This window comes from Protomyctophum bolini, assembly GCF_963924005.1.
Source record: "Protomyctophum bolini genome assembly, chromosome: 22".
In the NCBI taxonomy this organism is placed as follows: domain Eukaryota; kingdom Metazoa; phylum Chordata; class Actinopteri; order Myctophiformes; family Myctophidae; genus Protomyctophum; species Protomyctophum bolini.
In genome coordinates this window covers 23463001-23490174 of record NC_137883.1, presented here as the reverse complement: position 1 = coordinate 23490174, position 27174 = coordinate 23463001, and the positions used below count along the sequence as shown (strand labels likewise).

The 27174-nt window shown below is 45.0% G+C and overlaps 1 protein-coding gene across 16 annotated transcripts in view; it reads left to right on the top strand.

Moving 5' to 3' along the window:
- Positions 1–27174, top strand: part of fnbp1b (formin binding protein 1b) — a gene marked incomplete at its 3' end in the record, with an annotated part of 101696 nt that overhangs the window by 17099 nt on the left and 57423 nt on the right. For 15 of the 16 annotated variants that reach the window (XM_080755937.1, XM_080755936.1, XM_080755928.1 and 12 more), the window contains exons 2-4: positions 18981–19096; positions 26468–26524; positions 26815–26962. In XM_080755937.1, coding sequence (XP_080612063.1) covers positions 18981–19096; positions 26468–26524; positions 26815–26962 — 321 coding nt within the window. Of the gene's footprint in view, positions 1–13426; positions 13918–18980; positions 19097–26467; positions 26525–26814; positions 26963–27174 lie in introns of those variants that run through there. The other variant, XM_080755934.1, reaches the window with a different exon arrangement.

The following is a 27174-nucleotide window of genomic DNA, read 5'->3' as shown; positions in this document are numbered from 1 at the left end:
GCCTTCTTCCAGTTACTGTGACTCAATACCAGTTTCCTGTTGCTCAACCTCTGAGTGTGAACAATGTACGGGTGATTTATAGTCGTGCGCCATGTTGTTGAAAATAGCAGATCGACGCGCTGTGTGTGAGAGCTTGCAGATCGGCTAGTTTCAGTTTGAACCCATTTAGACGATTCTACAAAAGTATTCTAAATCATGACAGTTTTCTGAAAGACCTGCTGTATGTTTCTATGTCAGTGGTACTCCCCCAAAATATATGTAATTTGCCACCGACCCTCATCTGAAAATATGTTGTTCCAGGGACCTCCCAGAAGCAAAGATTTGAGTAAAAAAATTTCGCTCTGAAAGAACATAATAATCAAAGATTTGTGGCACATTTTCGCAAATTTTCCAAAACACAAGCTCGTATAGCTTGTAGAGCTTGTAGATCTGCTATTCTTCAATAGCTAAAGTATAACATAAAGGGGTTCCCGTCCAGAATGGGTTAAGTCGAGCTGCCGTCACACTATAGTGAGCGTCGATACAGGCAAATGTTATTAATGTTCTGATTTCGTTCATTGATAAAATACGGCTATAGAAAAGGCATGTACTGTTACTGTACATGCTGGTGGTGGTGCATGTGAACTGCAGAATTCTACATGTGTCTGTACGCCAACACGAACATTTCTGAGCAGCTGTGGTGGGGTTTTCTATAAATAGCCGCATGCCATGGCATACAAACAAGTGCACATTAAGGTCATGCACACGCTGCCCCAAACGGCAATTCATATGGCAAGACAAGAATGTGTTTGTGTGTGTGTGGCATGTGCACAGCACAGTCACGTGAGCGTGCGTGCATGCATGGGTGCATGGATGTGTAAATTGTAAATGGTGCATTTATATTTCATTTAATTTAGCGCCTTCCTCCAAAGCACTTTACATTACAACGTGCATGAATTCAGACACCGACGACGGTGGTGGAGGAAGGAAGCCATGAAAGGCACCAACAACATGCTCATCGGTAGCAGTTATAGGGTTTCGGTGTCTTGCTCAAGGACACTTCGACACAGGGCCAGGAGGAACAGAGGATTGCACCCCCCTCCCCCTGTGGGTCGGTCCGTCCGTCTGTCCGTTGGTGTGTGTGTGTGTGTGTGTGTGTTGACAGAGAGCCGTATAGGGCTAATTGTTCTGCGGTCTGCCTCACTTATATAAGACTTTATATTATTATAAAGTGAGAAACATTTTGTATGTGACTCTCTCTAATCCCTGTTTGGTTTGGCAGCCTTCTCATGCAGATTTATCGTCACCTGCTTAGTTACATCGCTGCTCTTTTTCAGTTCACACAGGAAACCAGACCGAGATGTTGATCTGACTTGTAAACATGCAAGTCTTGACCATAAAACTGAAATATTTCACATTGTCACGCTTTTGTTTTCACTCCAATATCCAGAGTTTATACAGGATGACTCACAGATGTCTTGGAATTATCGCCCCTTCCTGAACAAACTTAGTTTTATTTTATTTTTTATAGCCATTTTAGGTATTTTGTGTGCAAGGGAGTACACCCCCAGACCCATTTTGGGCGGGAACCCCTTTTGGTGTTCGCATTGTGTTGTGCTTTAGCTATTGAAAAATAGCCACCGAGTGGCGCGCTACGAGCTTGTATAGGTCTGCTATTTTTGAAAAATCGAAGAACGACTGACAGGATGTAGAAGACATTTTTTAGAATCTGATCTCCGGTCAAAATGGGTTAACCCGTTCAGTCCGGGAAAAGATAGGGGTCCGTAGCCATATATATAAACATTTGGGGGTCCTTGGCACGAAACAGGGTTGAGAACTGATTGCTTTAGAAGGCATTGGTAGAATCGGCCTCTGTAGGTCTTCATGGGTTCAGAGTCCAGACTCTTCAGATAGGAAGTGTCTCAAGTAGCCAGACTATGTACAGTATGACCCAAAGCATTTGGAGATTGTGGGAGGCAACGGTCTGGCCACGTGAGACTAGGAACTATACACTATAGTGTTTGGAACCATACAGTATAGTGTTTGGAACTATACAGTAGTGTTTGGAACTACTGTATCTACAGTAGTGTTTGGAACTTTAGGATGGCAAGAGTTACTGATGGCAAAGTGCTACTTTTGCAAGTTGACTTAAGTCAATAAATTATGCTTTGTTTACAACAAGTAAGTCTATATGGGAGTGTTGTAACTCTCTCTCTCAATGTCTCTGGGCTGTAGTGAAAGCCGAGTGTGGGAGGGAGCGAGGATAGTGTTTATTGAGTGTGTGACAGTTGGGACATGCCTTCCCAGTTCCCACTGGGGGCTGCACAACAGTCGGAACCAAAAATATTGCAACATTGACTAAACACAATATCTGGGAGTTAAGAATCAAACTTGGCACCGCCGGTGCTCAGACTGGCTAGCTCCCCATGCAGTGCATGGGCTCCATTCCTGGCAAGCGGTGCCTCTGGCCTGACGGGGAGGGGAGCTCCAACAAACACAGTTTGCCAGCTGGTGTGTGTGTGTGTGTGTGTGGTGTGTGGGTGGGAAGAGAAGAGAAGAGAAGCCAGCAGGGCATTGTTGTGTTCTTGTTGCCGCACAAGCAACACTGCGTGTTGTTCGGCAGTGCAGGGATAGGAGGGAGGAACTGGGAGGGAGAGATAGCGTGAAAAAACCGCTGCACAGAATGCTAAGCTCTGCATAACATGGTAAAGCTTTATATATACTGTACGAGTCGCTGTCATGTTGACAACAAGCAGCTGGTGACTCGATTCAATTCACTGACTCCAGGTATCAGGGGAGGCATGGTGGCCTAGTCTATACCTTCCACGACTGTAACATGACTGTTAGCCGGCCACAGGTTTATCTTCTCCTCATCTCAAATGTGATCCAAACGTTGATATCATGGTATCGTAAGCTGGTGAATACGACCTTTTTTCTATAGATGAGCCTCATCCCCATAACTGTTTTATTTAGCAATATTGAACAATACATCACAATAATATATTATTATGTAAGCTCATAGCGCGCCACTGAGTGGCGAGCTATGAGCTTGTAGGTCTGCTATTTTAGAAAAATCAAAGAGCGACGGACATAGAAACATAGCTTTTTCAGAAAACTGTCAGGATGTAGAAGACATTTTTAGAATCTGATCTCAGGTCAAAATGGGTTAATCCAGAATAAACCGATAACCCAAAATCATATGCTAGCAGCTGCAGACGACGTCCTGGGCCACATGCTTTGATCGTGACGCATTTGTGACACATTTTACGTCATATCATAGTTTGTGAACGTGACTCAAACTGGAACAAACACTGGAGAAAGGGACGGCTCGGGGCCTCTCTGAGTGATCCGAGGTAACGGTGATTTAGAGCAGGAGGTTGAACGGGCATTTAAGTCTTCTTTGACTTTTACGGCACAAATTAAAACGTTTGTGGGAGAGACTCACTGGTTCAGCACAATGCTGCTCAATGTGGGCCTGTGTGTGTGTGTGTGTGTGTGTGTGTGTGCGTGTGCGTGTGTGCGCGTGCACGTGCACTACAATACGAAACGGGAACATCCAGTGAGAGCCGCTGGACTGCACTTAGAACTACTGTGTTCACTTGCATTGAACTCAGTTTTCCCAGAAGCCCTAGCAGCTCAGAGCATAGCTTGATTTCCGCGTTTTGTCATCTTAACGCGTTACCGTGGGTCCGCGACAAATCCGCTCTTTCGGTTTAAATATAAAAAAAACGCGAATTAAACACATTAAACAAATAGCGGGCTTAGCGTATTTATTACGCAGCACTGACACATGGATTAAATAGCAGGGAACGCGGGTTACGCAGTAGAACTGAAAGTGAAAAAAAATAAACATAAAAACCAACATTGAAAAAAGAATCGTGATAACATTGTGGATCGTGATATCGTGATATAATATCCTTCCATATCGCCCACCCTGCCCTAGCGCGTGCGCGAGCGCGCGCGTGTGTGTGTGTGTGTGTGTGTGTGTGTGTGTGTGTGTGTGGTGTCCACTGTCTGTCCATTAGTTTACTGTCCATTTTCCTTGGACTGCTCTCTGGCACGTGGAGGACTGCTACAGTGGGGGCCTTATGGAAGCATTGTTCTGCACCAACGTTGTCGGACAAAGACTCGTGTGTGTCCAGAAGAAGGTTCGGCATCCCCCCCCCCCCCCCCCCCCCAAATATTTGTCCTTGTGGTCGGACGCCCACTTCTGTGAGGCACGCTGAAGAAACGCATTGACCGACTCGCTCTTCTCCGACTCCTCTCTTATGGTCTGGTCATTGAGGGACACAGAAGTAAACTCACATTTCTTTACTTGAATTTAAGTAGCGATATTGTTGAAATACTCTGTTTGACCCATTTTGACCTGAGATCAGATTCTAAAAATGTCTTCTACATCCTGACAGTTTTCTGAGAAAGCTATGTTTCTGTCAGTGCTATGAGCTTGTAGATCTGCTATTTTTCAATAGCTAAAGCACAACATAATGCTAACACCAAAAGGGGTTCCCGCCCCAAAATGGGTTAAAAGATAAGTTCTGTATTCATGCATTTACTCAAACAAAGGCATCAAAATATAATACTTAAAGTACCAAAAGTAAAAGTAGGCATTGTGCAGAATGTCTCATTTCACGTTCACAAGGTTTTTTAAAAATCGTGAAACGCATCACGATCTTGTAGATCGGCTATATTTGAATAGATTTGTAGAAAATAGGGCTTAATTGGTTAATGTATTGTTTAGTGATAATTAATTATCCTCCAAATGGAGTAAAAAGTACAAGAGTTGCCAGTGGACATCATACAGTATACTCAGTACTCAATACTCGGTAGTAAAAGTACCTCAAAACTGTACTCGAGTACAGTCAGTAATTGAACAAATGCCTATCACCCCACTGGTTGTGCTAGCAGGAATTAAATGGTTGCTAAGAGAACAACCGCATGGGACAGACATTTGCTCATTTGCTGAACCATGCTGTTTTTGGAGTAGTAGTTTAATCCATTTTGGGCGGGAACCCCTTTTGGTGTTAGCACTATGTTATGCTTTAGCTATTGAAAAATATCAGATCTATAAGCCTACAAGCTCGTAGCGCGGCACAGAGTGGTGCGCTACGAGCTTGTAGGTCTGCTATCGAAGAACGACTGACATAGAAACATAGCTTTTTCAGAAAACTGTCATTTTCAAACAGACATTTTTAGAATCTGATCTCAGGTCAAAATGGTTTAAGTCCAGTTGATTCATGCATTTTCTTTTCTTCTCATTCCGTGTGCAATTAAGAGCATTTTTATTAACGGACTGGGTGAGACTGGGAGGCCGGGGGGTTGAGTCATACCAAAGAGTCTAAATATGGTGCCAATGCCCCCGGCTCCGTGCTTGGCACTCACTCAGCATCAAGGGTTGCACTGGGGGTAAGTCCCTGTTACAGACTATACATGCCAGGGGGGTACATCATATGACATCCTAGCCTCACGTCCAGGGGGTGTTCTACTGCTCTTGTACATAATAAAGATGCTTCATGGCTCGGGAACGGTTTGTTCCAGCAGGGGCTAGAGTTCTCAAATTCTTCCCAAATCGGACCATACCCGTCCCAACGTTTTTTGGGCCGGGCCGGGTCCAAAATGTATGCTAATTAGTCGGGCCAGAGCCTTTTGTGTTCCGTGAAAAAAACGAACAAAATCTACTACCCCCAAAAAATTATGTTTTTTGGGGCGGTAAGGCTGACAAATGGAGGTGGATGTGTTGGATTTGTCGCCGTCCCACCTTCCTAGACCGTGGTATTAAAGAAAAACAGGCGACAATGGCCAACACTTAATGGCAAATCTGCGATCGAAAATTGACGAAACTGGCCATTATCTCCGGAACGAAAGGTTTCATCTGGTCAGTTCAAAGCTTGTTTTGATGCGTGACTTTGAGGACATTAAAGTGCATATTGACACACGGTTTTCGGGCCTAAAAGTATGGTAATTGTTCGGGTCCGGCCAGGCCAATCCTTGAGCCGTCCCAATAAGGGCCCAGTTAGGGCAAGGCCTTCATTTCCAGGCCTGTTGAGAACTCTATCCAGGGCTACGTATACTTTAATAGAAGTACAAAAGTATTGACATCAAAATGATACTTATAATAAATATATGCCCCAAACATATTTGAGTGAACATGTGGGGGCAACATTCTTAACCACTTGAACCCTATATTCCCCAGGGGGAAAGAGGGGGGGGGGGTCTATACTTAAGTTGTGCCCACTTGTGGATCGTCTACTTTCAGCAAACATCTGCCGAATGTGACGATGGGTTCCATGCGGTCAAGTGGACAAAAGAAAAGAAAGGGAGTGACTCAGACAATAGCCTCCATAGTCCGTGTGTAGTTTGACAGCCATTGTCCTCACTCACTTCACTCCAGCAGCCAGTTGGAACATCTGCTCAGGCCTGCTGTGTGTGTGTGGCTATACTTTCAACCACCTCTCTGGCATCTGCTCTCCTCTCCTCTCTTCTGGACAGCTTTCCTGTCAGAGGGATAATCTTAAAGCCTTCTTTTGCTTTTGTTTTCGGAAGACTATCACTTTCAGACTATGATCCATGTTTTTTTGGCAGCATCCCTTATTATCACGGTACCGCATGTGCAGTGTTCAGTGTGCACGTATTGTTGCGTGTCGCATGCAAAGTCTGCATAGTACCTATTTTAGTACCTAATTACAGATTTCTTATTTTCAAAATGTGCAAAAATTGCACACAGTAGTTCACAACACGTCACACTGCGGTCCCATGTGAGCTTGTAGATTGTCTATTTTGCCTATTCATTGTACAACAATGTTTACGCTGTAGAAAAACATAATAGCATCGCCGTTTTCCTATTCATTCCCCTGAAACAACCATGAAAAAAATAAAACATATTTTACTGTCATATTCCTTTCTTTGTGTGCTGCTCAAAGCAGTAAAGTGACTTGTGCAGACTAGGTACTGTAATACAGCGAAGACCGTCTCAGGATGACCATGCCTGTTCTTTGAGGGCTACAATAGACATTCCTGTGATGTCATGCGTCTAGCGATACTGCTGCTTTGAAGTGTGTTGTTCAGCTATCGGCTCGTCGCTTACAGTTACAACACCTTACAGTTACAACACCTTACAGTTACAACCCACCATTTCAGAAACAAGGATGGCACTTAGCAGGAAGTCTTTGAGTCTGGCACCCGACAAGAACTCCATTAAACGGTACACTAGTCTGGATGCTATCGGTTTGTTTCATTATAACGTCTGTTGTTGCCTTTCATGTCCCAATGAGAGGTGTCCTTGACGTGACGTCACCAGCACAAGTAGTTGATGTATAGCATCACAATCATTCTAACCACTTTATCCAATTATATGTTGGCTATTCAAAAAATAGCTCTTTGTGAGCAGTGTGCAAAGAGACATGCAGGTGAGGAGATGGAAAGTCCATCTAACTAACAAACATGGCAGACACATGCAGTGTCACCAGACATGATGATGTTGTCAGAACTGCGTTGTCGAATCAGCTGCTTCGAATCTGCAGTCAATCCTTCAACGTGGATGTTAAGGTGTGATTGGTGCTGGAAGTAGGAAGAGTTATTCTGTGCACCCGTGTTGCATAATAGAGCCAATTAATCTGAGGCGATGGCCGAGTGCGAGTTGGATGTCAAATTGAAAGAATGAGAAGCAGGGGGGGGGGGGGGGGGGGGGGGGGCGTTTTGGTGCCATGGAGGTCAAACCAGCGCCCACCAGCAGCGCCACAGGCCCGTGTTGTGTTCCCATGATGCAGCACCGGTGCTTGCCCAACAGAACCTTTCAGTGTTCATGAGTGGGAGGGCGTCGGGGGGAAATGCGTCCTTTCCTTTACCGCTGAACCTGTGATCCCTACAGGTTTGATCCCGGGGGGGGGGGGGGGGGGGGGGGGTGTATGTGTGGGATATAGTGTGAACCTCTGCATGTCCATGTAAATAATAATAAGGGAATCCCGCCAATACTGTACCTTGTTATAATAATAATAATAATAATAGTTAGACCTATTTCATCCAGCGTGGGGGAATTCAGTTTTCAGCTTCACCCAGGCCCAGCTGAGTGCTTTTCTTTTCTTTTTTTTAATAATTTTTATCCCACAATTTTTGTAACCCATTTTTCACCCCTGTGTCAATTATCTAATGTGACATGGGGAGAGCAACGGACTTGAACTCATGCTTCCTTCCGTCCAAGTTGCTCCTTTACAGGGGGAGTTTCCCTGGTTGAACGTAGCGTGTGGAAAGGAGCACGTTATTCCAACCAGTTCCTTTCCCCTCCATCAGGCGCCCCGGCTGGCCAGGGGGAGGCAGTTTAGAGACCAGGATTACTGCATGTTTTTTGTGAGGGTGCCTACCCTAGGGGACACGGGGAGAACATGCTGAGTGCTTTTCACAGCTAGGGGAGTGCGGGGATCACTGGGGTTAAGTAATCTCTTTGCCGATGGGGTTAAGTGTCTTGCTCAAGGCATCTGGGGTGCCGCGCTAAGAGCTTGTAGATCTGCTATTTTTCAACAGCCAAAGTTTAAACATAATGGTTAAAGTGGTTCAACGCTAAGGTGACACAGATGCATTCACGTAGTAAATGTGTTACATTTACAGTGGCGATTACCGTATACTGTATGTAGTTATAAAAAGTATAAGGCCCTCAAAACGCTCCTATTGATTTTCATCCCCATATACTTGATCTGCTATTTCAATCAAGGGATCGGATTGGCGCAATGGGAGGTCAAATAATGCGCATTAGTTGAGATTAACTGGCACCGCACGTGCATTTAACAAAAAAAAGGAAAAACTGTAATCTCTGTGACCAGTTGGAAAGGCTGAGAGGCCAGTGGGTTGATCCTTAAACAAGCAGGAGTTGTGTTTGCTTGTTTTGGTTCGTACAGTATGTTGTACAGTATGTGTATCCTGCACATATCCTGGCTGTCGAGTGGAAACCTTGTATGTCCAAAACCCTCAGTAAATGGAAACATAATAGTAATAACCTGCCAATGTGGTTATTATTTACTTTTGTATTGGTTAAATGTAAATGGTATCATGGTGCATTTATATAGTGCTTACTGCTTTTATCAAAGGCGCTTTACATACATTTTGCATTCATTCATTCACCCATTCGCACGCACGCACAGCCACCACACACACATTCATACACCGATGGCGGAGGAAACCATGCAAGGCACCACCAACCTCCAGTTAGGGGTTCAGAGTTCACTTTCAAAATGTTTCGAATCTATCTGTTTTCGAATCTATCTGTTTTCGAATCTATCTGTTTTCGAATCTATCTGTTTTCGATCTACAAGCTCACAACACAATGTCCCGATGCCAAGCGTTGTGAGCTTGAAGATCTGCTATTTTTTTTATACAAAGTACTAAAGTAGACTAGTAGAGCATTCATTTACAAACAAAACACATTAAAGGTTACAACAGGGATATAAGGTTTCTGCCCGACAGTCAGCAACGATATATTTAGTACCACTACGTGCTATGAATCTCCTTTAAGACCGCAGAGTTTACAAATGCATTCTAAATCAGTGCTTCTCAAATGTGTCAAGCCCCCCCCCCCCCCATCTGAAAGTATTTTGTGACCAGCTAGGGACCCTTCCCCCCTGCCCAGAAGAGAAGATCTGCAGATCTGAAGTTAAAAAAAAAAACTCTTTCAAGATTTCTCCATAAAATTGCAGACATGCAATGCAGACGGGAGTTGAATTGGCAGCCCGAGGTGCCCGGACCGCTAGGCCGGCCTGGGCCAGTATAGCTAAATTATAAAATGACACAGATGCTTCCCCTCACTTCTAATGGGTTAAGAGAGAATCCTGCATGAAGCAGCTGTTGTTATCCTCATTACTTTATCCTTTTATTACTTCCTATGGTTTATCTACAAAGCATGAGTCACTCAATGATTCATTCGTACTAGGAGTCATTCAGAACCGTAGAGTACAACAGCCGCTGCAATAAGTGTATTTAAATTACAGCAACAAACCTGAGGTACCCTCACAAAAAACATGGGGGGTGGCGGTGGTTCAGGGGTAGAGTGGTTGGATGGGGAACTGCAAGGTTGCCAGTTCAAACCCGGGCTCCCCCAGAGTTAGTGTCAAAGTGTCCTTGAGCAAGACACTGAACCCCTAATTACTCCCGATGTGCAGGTTGGTGCCTTGCATGGTTTCCACCGCCATCGGTGTATGAATGTGTGTGTGAATGGGTGATTGTAATGCACAATCTATGTAAAGCGCCTTGGATAAAGGCGCTATATATATGCACCATTTACCATTTACATGCAGTAATCCTGGTCTCTATACTGCCTCCCCCTGGCCAGCCGGGGCACCTGATGGAGGGGAAAGGAACTGGTTGGAATAACGTGTTCCTTCCACACGCTACGTCCGGCCGGGGAAACCCCCCCCCCTGTCAGGTGAAAAGAAGCAGCTTGGACTCCTCATGCATAGAAGGAAGCATGAGGTCAGAGAGGCTAAATCAAAATATTGTTTAGTTTTCGATCTAAGAGGCTAAATCTCATCAAATGGTGGTCCGTGGCTTAAATGCCAAATACATAATGGACCTTGATCTTGATATGCAAAAGGTTGAAAAACACTGCCCTAAATCCATATATTATAACATACTAAGACAAAATATTCACATGCTATAGTTTGTGGGGTTTTTCTATACTCAACAGTATCCCAAGTGTATTCTGTAGTTCTCTCTCTGTGGCTTTCTTGATATTTTCCTCACCATGGTTAATAATTTATTAAGGTCCACTTTTCTCTTGCACTCGAGGGCTTGTCTTGTTACCGGTGAATTTTCCCTTTCAGTGGAGCAGGCATCTCTCCCACGCCACGCCTCCCATCTTCTGTCTCACGCACAATGATTTGTTTGTTCAAAAAGCAGACGTCATCGCCATACATTATATCAGTGCTGTATGTAGTGGAGGTTATATGGACAAAGATAATATGCTGTAGTACAGTAATTCTCTGCAAAAGGGCCAGGGACCCAAACCAGTGAAAACAGCAGATCTACAAGCTCACAACCCCGCCTGGATCCCCATCAAGGACCCCTGGGTGTCCCCAGAACCCCCACATTAAAAACATCCGCTGCAAATACACTCACTAGTGATGCACAGGTCTACCCACAGGTAGCGTGGTATTGGTCCGACCTCCCGTTAGTCCGAACATTACTAACAATATCCCTAACCTAACCCTAACCTCACAGGAAGCCACGAGTGATTTGTAACCCGCAGCACGAGTGATTTGTAACCTGCAGCACGAGTGATTTGTAACCCGCAGCACGAGGGATTTGTAACCTGCAGCACGAGTGATTTGTAACCTGCAGCATGGGTGATTTGTAACCCGCAGCACGAGTGATTTGTAACCTGCAGCACGAGTGATTTGTAACCTGCAGCATGGGTGATTTGTAACCCGCAGCACAAGTGATTTGTAACCTGCAGCACGGGTGATTTGTAACCCGCAGCACGGGTGATTTGTAACCCGCAGCACGGGTGATTTGTAACCCGCAGCACAAGTGATTTGTAACCTGCAGCATGGGTGATTTGTAACCCGCAGCACGGGTGATTTGTAACCTGCAGCATGGGTGATTTGTAACCCGCAGCACAAGTGATTTGTAACCTGCAGCACGGGTGATTTGTAACCCGCAGCACGGGTGATTTGTAACCCGCAGCACAAGTGATTTGTAACCTGCAGCATGGGTGATTTGTAACCCGCAGCACGGGTGATTTGTAACCCGCAGCACGGGTGATTTGTAACCCGCAGCACGGGTGATTTGTAACCCGCAGCACGGGTGATTTGTAACCCGCAGCACGGGTGATTTGTAACCCGCAGCACGGGTGATTTGTAACCTGCAGCACGGGTGATTTGTAACCCGCAGCACAAGTGATTTGTAACCCGCAGCACGGGTGATTTGTAACCTGCAGCACAAGTGATTTGTAACCTGCAGCACGGGTGATTTGTAACCAGCAGCACGGGTGATTTGTAACCCGCAGCACGGGTGATTTGTAACCCGCAGCACGGGTGATTTGTAACCTGCAGCACGGGTGATTTGTAACCCGCAGCACGGGTGATTTGTAACCAGCAGCACGGGTGATTTGTAACCCGCAGCACGGGTGATTTGTAACCTGCAGCACGGGTGATTTGTAACCCGCAGCACGGGTCTGACTGGCGGGAGGTCTGACTTAAGAGCAGTCCCCGACGACCCACCCAATAATTTGTGCTTAACAAAGGCTGCTGATGACACCATTACTGGCTAGTACACTATATCTGTTCTTGAGTTGTACAGCAAATCATACAAATATGATGAGCCATGAGACGGATGAATAAAACCTGAGTCAGCGTTCTTCTGCGCCACAGAGTAAAGAGCAAGCCACTCTCTACAGTCTACACAGGCCCCTTCTGGTCGGCAGCGTTCTACCAAGAAAGAACACAATTTGCCACTTTGCAGCAGAACATCTGAACTCCTGGGATGAGGATGTGTGGAGTTCTGCTATACTCTGCCCTGCGGCTGTTTGATGTGGTGGTGTAAGGGCTGTGTGGGTCGGCTCAGGTTCAAGTGCTTAACCCCTTTTGGTGTTTTAATCATTAGGCATGTTATACTTCAGCTATTGAAAAAGAAGATCTACAAGCTCATAGCGCGGCACCGATCTGCTAATTTTTTTAATCGTGAAAATGTGGCACGAATCTTTGAATATATATTCTTTCAGAGTGAGCGTTTTTAACTCAACTCTTTGCTTCTGGGAGGGGGGGGGGGGGGGGTGGGGGGTCCCTGGAACAACATATTTTCAGATGGGGGTCGGCGGCCAATTACATATATTTTTGACATGAAACTGTTTGAGAACCTCTGACATAGAAACATAGGGTTTTTCAGAAAACTGCCATGATTTAGAAGGAATTTATAGAATCTGGTGTCATGTCTAAATGGGTTAAGGAAGGCATGCATATTTCTGCATATTAGCAATAATTTGATGAGTCTATCCGGTACGAGCAGCCACTCGGTCATCAGACTATTGGCTCAGGAATGTGGTATAAAACTAAAAATATATAATAACAATAATATTAATAATAATGGATTTGTATTTATAATGCACTTTACATTTGTGAAAATCTCAAAGTGCAAAGCTACATGAATTAATTCACGGGTGTGTAATTTGATAGAAAATAAGTACTATTTTGGGCTGAACTATTCTTTCGAAACCAGGTTAAATATGGAAATCTCACTCGCCACACAGGATGTTTGTATGTGTTATATTTATCCTGCAATGTGGGCTAATGCTTCACCACAAAAAAAAAAAAAGTGTCCCATCAATTTAATCTCCTCCCATAATCCCTCCTCTTCTATTCTTTGCGCGGTGTACTCCCTTTTGTTGTACCTCCGGTCTCTCTCCCCCTCTTATTCCCCCTTATGCCTGACGGAGCATTAAGCTCCAACGCTGCCTGGTGGGAGGCTCTGGGGCTGCCCCTGACCTCAGACGCAGTCAGTGTGTGTGAGAGAGAGAGAGAGAGAGAGTAGCGGTCCCGGCTTTTGCTTCCTGCTTGGAATTCTCTCCGCTTCCCGACAATCAGGGGTTACTTACTCACTCAGGCAAACCGCGGTGTGTGTGTGTGTGTGTGACTGTGTGTGTGGGTGAGTGGGTGGGTGCTGTGCCTTTGTGTGGGAACGGGGTCATGGAACCAAGTTCCTAATCTATAACGGGGGGTCCTTGGAATCTTTACAGCCCTCCTCGCTCCGTTTCGGATACACAGAGAGGATATGGGCTCACCGCGGATACCCTTTCTAACCTAGACCGCCGTACGCCGTCCGTCCGTCCGTCCGTCCGTCCGTCCGTCCGTCCGTCCGTCCGTCCTGCTTCTTTGGAAAGGGAAGAGGGTGGACAATCGTTTGGGATTTTGGATAACCGTGTGAGACACATCGGACACAATGGTGCCCCTGCAGAAACGGCCGGTAATCTTGACTTGTCTGTGTGGAGAAATGCACGTGCGTGCGCGTGCACGCGTGTGTGTGTGTGTGTGTGTGTGTGTGTGTGTGTGTGTGTAGTACTGTGTACAGTACTGTGTCTTTGTGGCCAGGGGTTTATTTAATATCATGATGAGACCTTCAGGATTAATCAGGAATGACTGACTGCTGCCCAGCGTTTAATGAACTAAATGCTGCAATAAAATGGGCTGACTGTGTTTGAAACGTAGGTGGAACAATGGGAACACACTTTAAGAAGACAGATACTACTTGGAGAGAATGACAACAACAGAACAAAAGAACAGAGAAGGCTTAAGCCTTAAGGAGTGTGTGTTCAGTCTATTTGTTATAACTAACTATATAATTTGCTTTGGTCGACGTACAGCAGACATAGCCGATCTACAACCTCACAACTGCCTCCATGTGAAATATTGTGAGCTGCTATTGTTTTTGAGAATTCAGGGGAGTTTGTTTTCTCTCTTTCTCTTTTTTAAGTCGTTTTGTAAACCTAAGCTTATAGTGAGTAACGCAATGCCCAGAATGGATTGCCAATGTGAAAGGGGTTATTAAACAATGTGAAAGGGGTTATTAAATATTGACTAATTGTTTTTGTTCCATCTTGCCAAAGTTGCTTCCGCTGATTACCACCGAGTAATGACATGGAATAATGATGATAATAATAACTGGAATACCCCCCCGTTCATCAAATCGGGACTGCATTTGTTATCATTTTCTGTTTAACATAATGTGGCCTAAGTCTAAGAGACCAACATTGGTTCTCAACGCAGGGTCTGGGGACCACCAGGGGTCTAACATAGACACTTCTCTGTGTTCATTTGACCCTTTTCGACCTGAGGCAGAGTCTGCTTATAATAATTGAGAAACACTTGCTGAGACTATACAGTAGATGAAACAACTGGTATCAGTGATATGTACACTAGTACTTAGTTGTATGATCCTTGTAGCCAGATTAGCCAAACAATATGCTCATTGTGGCATGATGATACAACATGGGCTTGTTGAGCAGCAGTGTTTTCTTGAACTTTCCCTCTTCGACAACCACTTCCTGCATGTGTCTCAGTCAGTGCAGTGTCAGAAATGGTTGTATAAAGGTGTACAGATGGGGTTAGTTAGTGGTAGTGTGCAGGAATAGTGCAGGCTTACTGTATGCACCTCCTATTGTTCCTTCTGACTGGGCTCAGACGGGACGGACCGGTGTACTACAGGAGGCGTCGTTGGAACCCGGAGGGTTCACAAAGAAATGTTAGTAGCGAAGATGGGGGACTGTTGGAGCCAAACCAAGGTCATATTCAATTATATCATAGCTCGCATATCATCATAGCTGTGTTTCATTTTTATGTTTTCCTAGGTGTGGCTTGGAGGTGATTTGTATCATATGTATGTCGCTGTGTGGACGTGTACAAAATGTATGACATCCTTTTGGTATAACCAGCATTCACCACCGATGGTAACGTGTAATGATGGCCTATTTGCGCTGTGGTGAGTTTAGCTTAAAACAAACTAGGCTTGAGCTTTTTTTTTTAGAGGTTTTCTAAATTAGATGGCTGCTTATTCTATTCGATAATGGTGGTGAGGGGCGGCAGGGGGCTCAGGTGGTGGAGTGGCCGACCGCCTTGGGATCGGAAGGTCCCAGATTCCATCTCCCTGCTCCTTCTGCTGGCTACGTGTCCTTGAGCAAGACGCCAAAAACCCCTAACCGTTTCCGATGAGCAGGTTGGTTTTTTTTGCCACAGACATACAAAATGAGTGGACAATAAAATGACCAGAAACACAAATTGATAGCCCTGAATAACAGGTCTGTGACTCTGAGAGTGTTCAAATGGAACCAAACGGTCCGTTTGTGTACGGACATGTTGGTGTCACCTGGGTTGGTGGCTTGCATGATTTTCTTCGCCTGTGTGTGTGTGTGTGTGTGTGTGTGTGTGTGTGTGTGTGTGTGTGTGTGTGTGTGTGTGTGTGAGTGTGTGAGTGAAAATGCATACATTGTAAATTGCTTTGGAGAAAAACACTGTACAAATGCAGTCAATTTCTTTAGAGGCTTTCTAAATGAGATACTCATAATAACAACGTCATGCAGCCAAGGGTTTGGAGATCACACATGATGTCTTTATTTCCTGGAAGCTACAGTTTACAGTTTACACAGTATCAAACAATGCTGCTTTGCCGTGATGCTGTGGTACGAAGCGGAGAGACATTGTCTGGCTCTGCACAGGAAACTGTTGCAGTGTGGGGGAGCACATGTGACGGCCACGATAAGAGAGATGACCTCAAGCTGTCGTCACGTCAGCCATGTGATTTGTGCAGATGTCACAGAAGAACAAACGACCCCACAGCTTGAATAGCTCCACGGGTTATTAAATCTGTAGGGCAGGGGTCGTTCTTCAAGCCAAGGAGAGAGAGAGAGAGATGAAGCGGGGACCCCCCACTACATGTTGTATACAATTGTGTTGCTGTTGCACTGTTGCTGTTGCACAACTTTTGGCACTGGCCTACTTGGAATGATGCAAGTTGGAAATGCATGCCCCACCCAGTTATTACGTCTGTGTCCCTTTTAGGCCCATATATGGAGTTCTTTGTCAGGCTTGCCTTATGGAGTCTATGCAGATGCCAGAATTTCATTGTGATGTCAGAACAATTTGTGATGTCAGAACAGGGCCACAGGCCTGCTTCATACGGTATATGGAGATTAAAGCCCACCACACACCGGCTGCGTCCGCCGCGCGGCACGGCGGACACAGCCGCCTCCATTGTTTTCAATGAAGCTATCGAACACCGGCTCCGTCTGCCGCGTCGCGCCGCAGACGGTCGCAGACGGTGTGCGATGGGCTATACTGTAGGCGGTGATCAGGTCCAGTGTCCGGACAGAGGCATTTGTGCTGGTTCTGGAAAACCCGCTATCCGATGGACTTGACACCGAGCACTGGCTGCACTCCCTGTGGGGGTGTGGAACAGTGGACCGCGTGTGTCGAATTTGAAGTCGATGTGACAAACGGTTCTCGGGTTACAGTACATGGATTACAGACGTACGTACTGTACAAACAGAGATATAGATTTCACAGATAGCTTCATAGTGTTTGGCAGCTCTATCGTTGTGTTGGATTCACGTTCATGTGTATAGACAGTACAAGGCAGTACATCGGCTATGTTCGGCTAATAGTTTGAGTAGGTAAATGTAAAAAAAAGTACTATCGCACAAATATTTGGCGGGCCCCTGTAGTAGCTCTGAGGAGTGAGGACGGCCCTAAGTCCTAGGGGGTCCTAGGGCCTAGGACTAGGGGGTCCCGGACCCCTGTTGAAGACCCCTGCTGTAAACTATCAGTGCCCTAGTAATGTAACTAGCCCTTAGTTACATTTGCAAAAAGTTGTTTAGAGATAGTAGAGGTCATTTGCCTTTACCCACTTCGCTTCTGCTTCTGACGAGTGGAGAGATAAATGATTGCTCGTTGAAACTGAGTAATGTCATTAACTAGAATAGGCATTATTTCTGTCTGGAAAGCCCCAAACTGATGTCTTTGATCACTCCAATTATAACCATCACACTACTGTATGTGAATGGCCTGCGTTCCTGCTGCGTCATCCATTCCACATTCTTCTCTATTCATCAGAATGTGGACAAGACTATTGTTCGTCTTTCTTTACCCACTTAGATAAAAATTCCATATCAGTAATGCCTTTAGTTTATAATATAATATCTAACAAAACTCTTGCTGTGTAAATGTTGTGTCAACAAACCAGCTAGTCTTCAGGTATTTGGTTTAGCATTGGGTTTTTTTGTCCATAATGCCCCGGCTCTAAGTGACTTCACGTTGGTCCATACAGAACATGTATACTTCTAGTATAGCCTACATAGTTGTTGTACTGTATACGGTTGATGATTGGCGGCTGTGGCTAAGGAGGTAGAGCAGGTCGTCCAATGATCCATGGGTCGGCGGTTCGAGTCCCGGCTCCTCCTGTCTACATGTCGAAGTGTCCTTGGACAAGACACTGAACCCCAAATTGCTCCCGATGTGCTGGTTGGTTGGTGCCTTGCATGGCTTCCGCCGCAATCGGTGTATTAATGTGTGTGTGAATGGGTGAATGTAATGCACAATCTTTGGATAAAGGATAAAGGGTAAAGGATAAAGGAGCTATATAAATGCACCATTTACCATTTATGAGTACAGACGTAGGCTACTGTTGCATTTTGCACAAAGTGGAGAGATAGATAGATATTTTTAGACACGCCTTCAGGCTGGATTACCGGCCTAGTTGCCGGGACCTCTCAGCCGCGGCCCAGGCCAGTTTAAAACTGAGATTTATTTATTTATTATGAATATAAAGGTTAAAAAGCATTAAAAAGGTGTCACTCACTGGGAATTATAATCCTTTGTTATTACACATAGCCCATCTGTAACTAAAACAGGTGTCCAGTTCGTAGTATAAGCCATAGCCACACAAGCTTCTGCAGCTAGGCTTAAATAATATAGTAGTACTAGGGAGCGTTGCATAATATTATTCATTATTATTTAATTTCTTATTTCTCTATGCTTCTTTTCATTATTGCAGTGGATGATGCAGCAGATGTTTGATCAGTTATACCAGTGGTTTTCAACCAGTGGTCCGGGGACCACCAGTGGGCCTTGAGGGGGTTCCAGGTGGTCCCAGAGTTGGTAACCAAATGGACCCTTATAGATCTTTAACTCTTGAGCCGGGTCCATTTGGTTACATTAATGTTACATTAATGTTAAACATCTGCATTATTTAATTTACAAAAAGTGTACACAATTCAACGTTTGCCTGTTATCTCTCCTATATGGCACCAACATCAATACAGCATGGAATTGTGGACAAAATCTTGTCCAACGACAACAAAATATTCAACATTTTGAGGCTAAATGTCATCAAATGGTGGTCTGTGGCTCAATTACCCAATAAATAATGGGCCTGGATAAGGAAAAAGGTTGAAACCCACTGATTTATACTATCGCCAACACTGCTCTCTGTCTTCGTCGTGTTCTAATCGTCCGTTCTGTCTTTCTCTCCTCCTGCAGGATCAATTTGACAACTTGGAGAAGCACACGCAGTGGGGCATTGAGTTTGTCGAGCGGTACACCAAATTCGTCAAGGAGAGATCGGAGATCGAAGCCAGCTATGCAAAGCAAATGAGGTAAGCACTTATAGGTCTTAGGAGGAGGAGGAGGAGGTCGTGATTCACGCTGGCCGTGTGAGCGATAGTGTGTTCGGTTCGGCGTCCATCACCGTGCTGCACGTACAGTACTGCTGTAACCAGGGTGACGGTATTGGATCGGGTCTGTGTCCATCACCGTGCTGCACGTACAGTACTGCTGCAACCAGGGTGACGGTATTGGATCGGGTCTGTTTCCATCACCGTGCTGCACGTACAGTACTGCTGCAACCAGGGTGACGGTATTGGATCGGGTCTGTTTCCATCACCGTGCTGCACGTACAGTACTGCTGTAACCAGGGTGACGGTATTGGATCGGGTCTGTTTCCATCACCGTGCTGCACGTACAGTACTGCTGCAACCAGGGTGACCTTATTGGATCGGGTCTGTGCCCATCACCCTGCTGCACGTACAGTACTGCTGCAACCAGGGTGACGTTATTGGGTCGGGTCGGTGTGTCCATCACCGTGCTGCACGTACAGTACTGCTGTAACCAGGGTGACGGTATTGGGTCGGGTCTGTTTCCATCACCATGCTGCACGTACAGTACTGCTGCAACCAGGGTGACGTTATTGCTCCTCGGTGAGAGATGGCTGCTTCTTTATCCAGGTGTTGTAACGAGCTATAGGCGATGTTATTGTTCCTCAGTGAGAGATGAGTTCAGGTGCAAACCTCGGCCTGGAGCATAAATCTACTGTAGCTCCGGCTCTTGTTTGCTATGCCTCGATCTGCCTCGCTCTCTCCCCCTCTCTCACTCCCCCCCCCCCTCACTCACTCTCTCTCTCTCTCTCTCTCTCTCTCTCTCTCTCTCTCTCTCTCTCTCTCTCCCCCTCTCTCACTCCCCCCCCCCCCCCTCACTCACTCTCTCTCTCTCTCTCTCCCCCTCTCTCCCTCAGTCCCTCAGTCCCTCTCTGGCTCTCTCCCACGTCTCTTTCTCTCCATCTCTCTCTCTCTCCCTCCCTATCTCTGTCTCACTCTCAGTCCCTCTCTCCCACCTCTTTCTCTCTCTCTCCATATCTCTCTCTCTATCTCTCTCTCTCTCCCCCTCTCTGCCCCCCCCTCCCCTCTCTCTGTTTTTGTCACTGGCGTGTGCTTCAGGCTCTGAGAGGAAGTCAGGTTAGGTTAGTGGGGGATGGGGGAGGAGCTTGTGTTTCCATGGTGACAGTGGTATCAGCGTTATCATCCTCCAACTGTCTGACCCACATTTGTTTCTCCCTCCGACCACAAGTGTTGCCCCCCCCCCCCAATCACATACTGTGCATGCCTGACGCCTCCACTGGGTTTACTGGCGAAGAGACGAGGCGTGTGACTGGTCCCTTTGCTCTGAGAGATGGGCCAATGGGCTTAGGAGATCCCTCTCCTACTGCATTTACATCCCAACAACAGGCTGCAGGAGACCCATCCTTAAAACCTATTAAAAAAAAACCCAACCTAAAACCAAGTATTATTTGACCCAATTCCATATCGTCTGACCGACATATCTATACCCATTCAGAATGCCAGATTGTCTACAGCTGTGGTTGTCAACCAATTGTACACACTCAATAGTTAAATTATTGTTAGAAGTCTACACAGTTAGAGAATGTGAAGAAAGTGAGATGAGAACGTTTTGGGTCTGAGAGGCAATGTCATCCAATGTGGCTCAAATGCCTAATAAATAATGGACCTTGAAAAATAACCATGCCATGAGGTGCGCTCACCACTGGCATCACCAGGAATACTGGTCCCTCATTGCCTGTTAACAATGACGTTGCCAGAGATGCTGGTCCCTGATTGGGCTACGGTCTTAAACAAGAGACACCGACATACATACCACGACATACATACATACCCAGACGATCGCAGTACTTGCGTGCTCTGCTTGTGCAAGTAAATATTGAAAATGTTAGGAAAATATTGAATTTTCTTTGTTTTATATCTATAAATCTTATAAGTCTATATAAATCTTCTCTTCTGGTGGTCCCTAACACAAAGCCTTTTCAGAGGATGGTCTGTGGCCAACTTCTGGGGGTCCCTGTCACAAAGCCTTTTCAGATGGTGGTCTGCGGCGAAATACGTATAATTTTGGGGGTCCGAGGTTACAGACCCGTAAGGGTACAAATTGTTGTTCCTAACTACCAATCATTTAGCTGGGGACCCCCCTGGATCCCCAGGGGGTTGGAGGTTTTTTGACCCCCAGGGGTTAGCTGGGGACAGGGAAGAACTCCTTATGAGGCTTATATGGTCAGCACACTCGGGAGGGAGGATTATCACAACAAAACAAAAAAAATAAGCAATATTTGAATTAAGTGACATCACTGAATATACCTTTAACATTTGACTCTTTCTACATTGAAATATAGGTCTATATATACCATAAGTTTACTGGCTAGAGTTTCCTTTTTCTAATTTGACCTTCATTCTGCAAAACAAACATGGCAGTGTGAGAAGAATACTTGAGGTGCACTCATAGACACACAAGTACATACTGTACTGTACACACTGTACTTATAGCCTACTGTATGATACCTTATTGGTTACGCAGACACACACACACACACAAAAGAGGAAATTACGTTTGACAGAGATGATGTATGTCAAAATATAGCGTCTACTGTATGTCGAAAACTGTTACTACTCCATGATTCATATTCAAAGGTTTTCTGAAAATCACATTCACATTTTCACGATTTTTCCAAAATAGGGTGCAGCGCAACGTGCTTGTAGATCTGCTATTTTTCAATAGCTATAAAGTATAACATAATGAAAAAGGGTCCCCGCCCAGAATGGGTTAATGGTATTGGCCATTCCACTTTTGTCTATTCAATTTTATTTATTAAGGGCGTCAGTGGCTCGGGAGGTAGAGCGACCGCTTGCCTTGGGAATCGGAAAGGTTCCCGGTTCGATCCCGGGCTTCCCATGTGTTGGTGTCGAAGTAAATAAAACGTCTGGGTTTCCGAGGCTAGTGTCGAAGTGACGTCCTTGAGCAAGACACTGAACCCATAACTGAACAAGACACTGAACCCATAACTGCTCCTGATGAGCAGGTCTGTGCCTGTCTCATATAAGCAGCGGGCACATTAATATTTTTGGCTAGTACTCAAAGGAGCACCTGTACGTATCCTGCCACAACGTTATGCTGCTTTCACACGGGAAAATGCAAAAGATGCAAAGCTGCCCAGTGTATTTGTAGTCGTTAAGCAGCAGGAGGATCCCACTAGCAGCAGGTGTCCGTTTATCATTAGCACAACCACAAACGTCCAACACATATACAATGAATTACTCACCTAATGCTGCAGGTTCCATGTTTAATTCCGTGTGTAAGCTACATTGTTTAAGTGACAGATCATGCATAGTTTTCATATTGTAGACAGCCTATGGTCGCTAACGTGGCGACTAGCACTTTGACAGCTCATCCATCGTAGCTTGTTTACAAGTGAAACGGACTTCCTGTGCAGAAATTGCCTCATCAAAATAAGAGCCACTTGAACAACACTAGTCCTGTAAATCTACTTACAGGACGTTAATTAACATGGATAATATATAATATATAAATGTAGCATTTACTATTTTATTTTGTAATAAACCCTTAGTGTTCCTTTGCTTTTGTCATTATCAGCATCTTAATGAAAGACGGGTTGAGCGTTCTGTATTTCATGAACATTTTAACCCACGTGAACCCATGAGTCCCTATTCTGGGCATGTCTTAAAAGGTGAAAATAGCGGATCTATATGCGAGCTCAAAAGTTGTCACAATGCAACGCGCTGTGCGCTTAATGTGTAGATCGTCTATTTCCAACAAATACAATTGACCACGTGAACCCTATTCTAGGTGAAAAGAGCAGATCTACAACACGTCGCGCTGCGATGTGTTGTGAGCTTGTGAATATATAAATATATAAATGTTACAGACAGACCACACTAGAACTGTGCTAATGCTTTTACTATCACCCACCAATCTCTCTCTCACACACACACACACACACACACACACACACACACACACACACACACACACACACACACACACACACACACATGCACGCACACGTGTGTAATCCAGGATTAATCCTCTTCCACTGTAATGGCCTCTATCCTGGTGCAGGGCAATGTGAATGACCTTCCTCCCCCAAAATTACACTGACCTAATAATCCATAGTACAGTAGATAGAGTACAGTGGTTCTCAAAGTGTGGTCCGGGGACCCCCCCTTTGGGGTCCTTGAAGGGGTTCCGTTCCTGAGCTAAATGAGTTAAGAGAGAGAGAGAGAGAGGATGACTGAGAAAGGAAGAGAGTGATATTCTGCCTAGCAACAGAGCAGACAGGGAGGGGTGTAGTAGAGAGAGGAGGATGGAGTGCAAACAGAGTGCCAGGGCAATACTGTTTTGGAGCATGCATTATTAATTTCCGTTGGAATTATAACCATGCACCTCTACAACAACAGAGTACGCTGTAGACATTCAGTTTAGTGTCCATTACTGTCTAATCCCTTCAGTGCCTGGTGGTGGTTGAGTTATTGTATTTTCATGTAAACTGGTGAGTGCCTCATATAATTAACTGTTGTAATTATGGTAAGGGTTTCATCAAACATTTCAAACGTGTCTCGGAAACACTCTATAGTGTCTATATATTCTGGGGTAAACATTCAGTGAAAATAGCTGATCTACCATGAGGCTCACCACTTTAGGATCTGCTATATTTCCGGTGAGGTACGAAAAGTAGGGAGGGGGGCCTAACGTAGACCCCTGGAGGGTCCTGGTTAATATTAATATATTACTGATGTCGCACAGATACCTCGTATCTCCAAATTGTCATGTTTCGTTTGTGTAAATGAATACCCTATTTCTTCACCCAACGGTGTCGTCGTGTGCATAACAAGTGTTACTTGTTACACAAGTCTTGGCTGGTATAGATCATGTATTTTTTGTTATGTTTAAGATTTAACATTTAACATTAATTAAAGTGAGACCCTTCACTGTCAGGTGAAAAGAAGATGAGTACCGGGTGGAGAACCGAGGTTATATCTTGACCCTCCCAATGACTTATTGTGGCGGTCAGCAGAGATGGAGCACTCGTAGAGAGGCTGGGGAATTGGGAATTGGCTTACATACCAATTGGGACAAAATCAATCAATTGGGAGAAAATTATTTTTTTCTTTTGTCTGGGTGTGGCATGTGTTGCTCAACAACATAGTCCCCCCCCCCCCCCCCCCCCCCCCCGAGATCTCTTGAGATTTCTGAACATTTTCTAAATAACAACGACACTGGTTCCATTGGAACACGTACAGGGCCTTTTCTCAGTTTTCTGAAAAGTATAGCGGCTTTGAACAAGGTTTCCACCCGCCAGCGCTTAACGGGTTAATGAGAAACACAGTGACATCATGCATCAGACGACATCATCGCTGTGCGTGAAGGCCAGAGTAATATTAGTAAGAGAGTGGCGACACTAGCGTTGACTCCCATTGTAACAATGGAATGCGGAAGTGCTCATTCTATCTCAATGGGACAGTTCCAAATGTTTGGAACTATAGCCCATAGGCAATAGTTCCAAGCGTGTCGCTACTCTACACTCTGGTGAAGGCTACACATTGGTGCTTAGTTTTGATGTGTCACTATGTGATGTGTCATTATGTGAAATGTGTCCTTATGTCAGACATGTCCCCCTATACCTGAATGCTCACCTCTCATTGAAAATTAATGACTAGGCGGCAAGTGTGTTCAAAGGCCTTCAGGCACCTGAACAACACCTGGAAAGAGACAAGAGTATACTATAAACCCTTGACTGTCCCACAAAGTCTTGGGAAGAGGCCTCTAGGCGTGATCATTAACCACGTCATTCAACATAACGTCGTTATCTAGGCACAGATTTTCATTTCAAACGATCCCCACTACATTGTGCAGGCTCTGGGGGCGTGTTCATCAGTGCCAATACCCTTGGATAAAGAGCATCTGCTAATTTGTAAATTGTATGCATAGCGGCACACTAGGGCTTTAAGCAACTAGTCGAATAAAGGAAAGGAAAGGTACTATGTTTACCCAGGGTAACTGGACTAAGCTCAAGAACTTGTTTACAGCCAGGCCCTGCTCATAGAACATTTCATGGTAGGGGTTCAATGACTTGTCCAAGGGCACTTCAGCGGTGGTAATTTTAACGTGCCGGTCCGGGGATACGAACTAGCAACCTTCTGATATCAAGACCGCTCCGCAAACCGTTCGGCTACCGCTGCCCACTATTCAACTAGTCGACTAGTAAATCCACTAGTTGACCTCGTTGTTCATGAAAAAGAAATCTCCTGTTTTTGTAAAAATATTATATATATTCTTTTTACATAATAGGTTGGACTAGTTATACGGAGCGCTGTCTCAGCCATACTTGTGCCACACGCTGCCTGTCCATCCATCATCCATCTCCTCCTCCTGCTTCGTGACAGCTGTGTCACCATGGCTGGCCTGGCCTACAATTCACTTAACTCCACGCCACGGGCCCAATGCCACTCAATGTCAAAATGGGGACATGGCCAACATATAGTACTGTGTACGGAACTCCTGCTGCTCTCGTTCCTGACTGGTTCTGTATGTCTGTGTGTGTGCTTCTCCTCTTGAGTCCTGGGGCGATGACTTATACTGCTACTGGAAGAGAGGGGGGGGGGGGGGTCATTCATTAATATGAGAGAGTAGTACTGTGGCAGACCAATTCTGCAGTGGACCATGTGACATGTGTACACATTCACAAGGACAGTAATACTAATAGGACGAAATGCAGTTAGCATAATAAGTGACCATACCATTAACATCCTGTATAAGGCAACAAATAAATCAAAATGTCATCATGTGACGTGTCAAACTATAGGGGGTTTTCATGATTATGAATATGAATCCATTCCAATCATTAGTTTTTCACAAAAACACTCCTTGGGCTCAAATAGCCACTTTTTTTAGCATCATAAAAAACCCCTAGTTTGACACATCACATGATACTTAAACAGCCTTAAGCATCATGCCTTGATGTTAATGGTATGGTCGCATATTATGCTAATTACTCACATTTCTCAACGTGCAACTTTTAGCAACCAAGCTTAATATCATCTGCTAAGCCTATAGATGACATTTGAATCATAAAAGTTTAAACTAACCCACATTTCTGGGTCTAACATGGTACCTATGGTATGGGCTATGGGGGCTTCCAGTAGACTAAGTACGTTTGTGCAACTGTCTCTTACCAATGAACGGAGAAAGTGTGGCTATAGTGATTCTCAGCCTTTTGGATTATAGTTTAATATCCGGTAGGCTAGTGGTTTTCAACTTTTTGTTGTTGTTGAGAAACAGTGGTTGTGTATTCGTATTTCAAAACTCACTGGATCTTTTTTTCCTTACAGAAATCTATCAAAGAAGTACCAACCCAAGAAGAGCTCGCGAGAAGAGGAGGAGAGCAAGTGAGTTTATTTTCATTTTTCTACTTCCGTGTTTTTTAGCAGACAATCCAGGATTTATTTGAATGAATACAGCTACTTGAACTTTGAGTTAAAAATGTTCGCTCTGAAAGAATATATTCAAAGATTTGTGCCACATTTTCACGATTTTTAGAAAATAGCAAACCTACAAGCTCGTATAACAATGCTTGAAACACCAAAAAGGGGATCTCGCCCAGAATGGGTTAAAAATGTTCATACTGTAACTGCCTCGCCACCTAATCGTCTCTGTGATGTCACTTCCTGTGTTACAGATACACATTCTGCCGAGCGTTCCTGGCGAGCCTCAACGAGCTGAACGACTACGCCGGTCAACACGAGGTCATCTCGGAGAACCTGAACTCTCAGATCATCAGCGTGCTGACCAGTTACCTGCAGGAGCTGAAAACCGAGAGGAAAACGGTAAGACGCCTTTTACGTTTCTGTGTTGTTGTCACTGCTGTCGCATCCTAGCCTCAAGTAGCGATACTGATATCACTGCGTGGATATTATTCTCGTCCTTCTCAGTGTTTGATGTTTGGGCGGGGTTATTTTGCCTTTATTGATAGTTATTAGTTAAGACAGACAGGAAAGTGGGAGTGAGAGAAGGGGAGAGACATGCAGCAAAGGTCGTC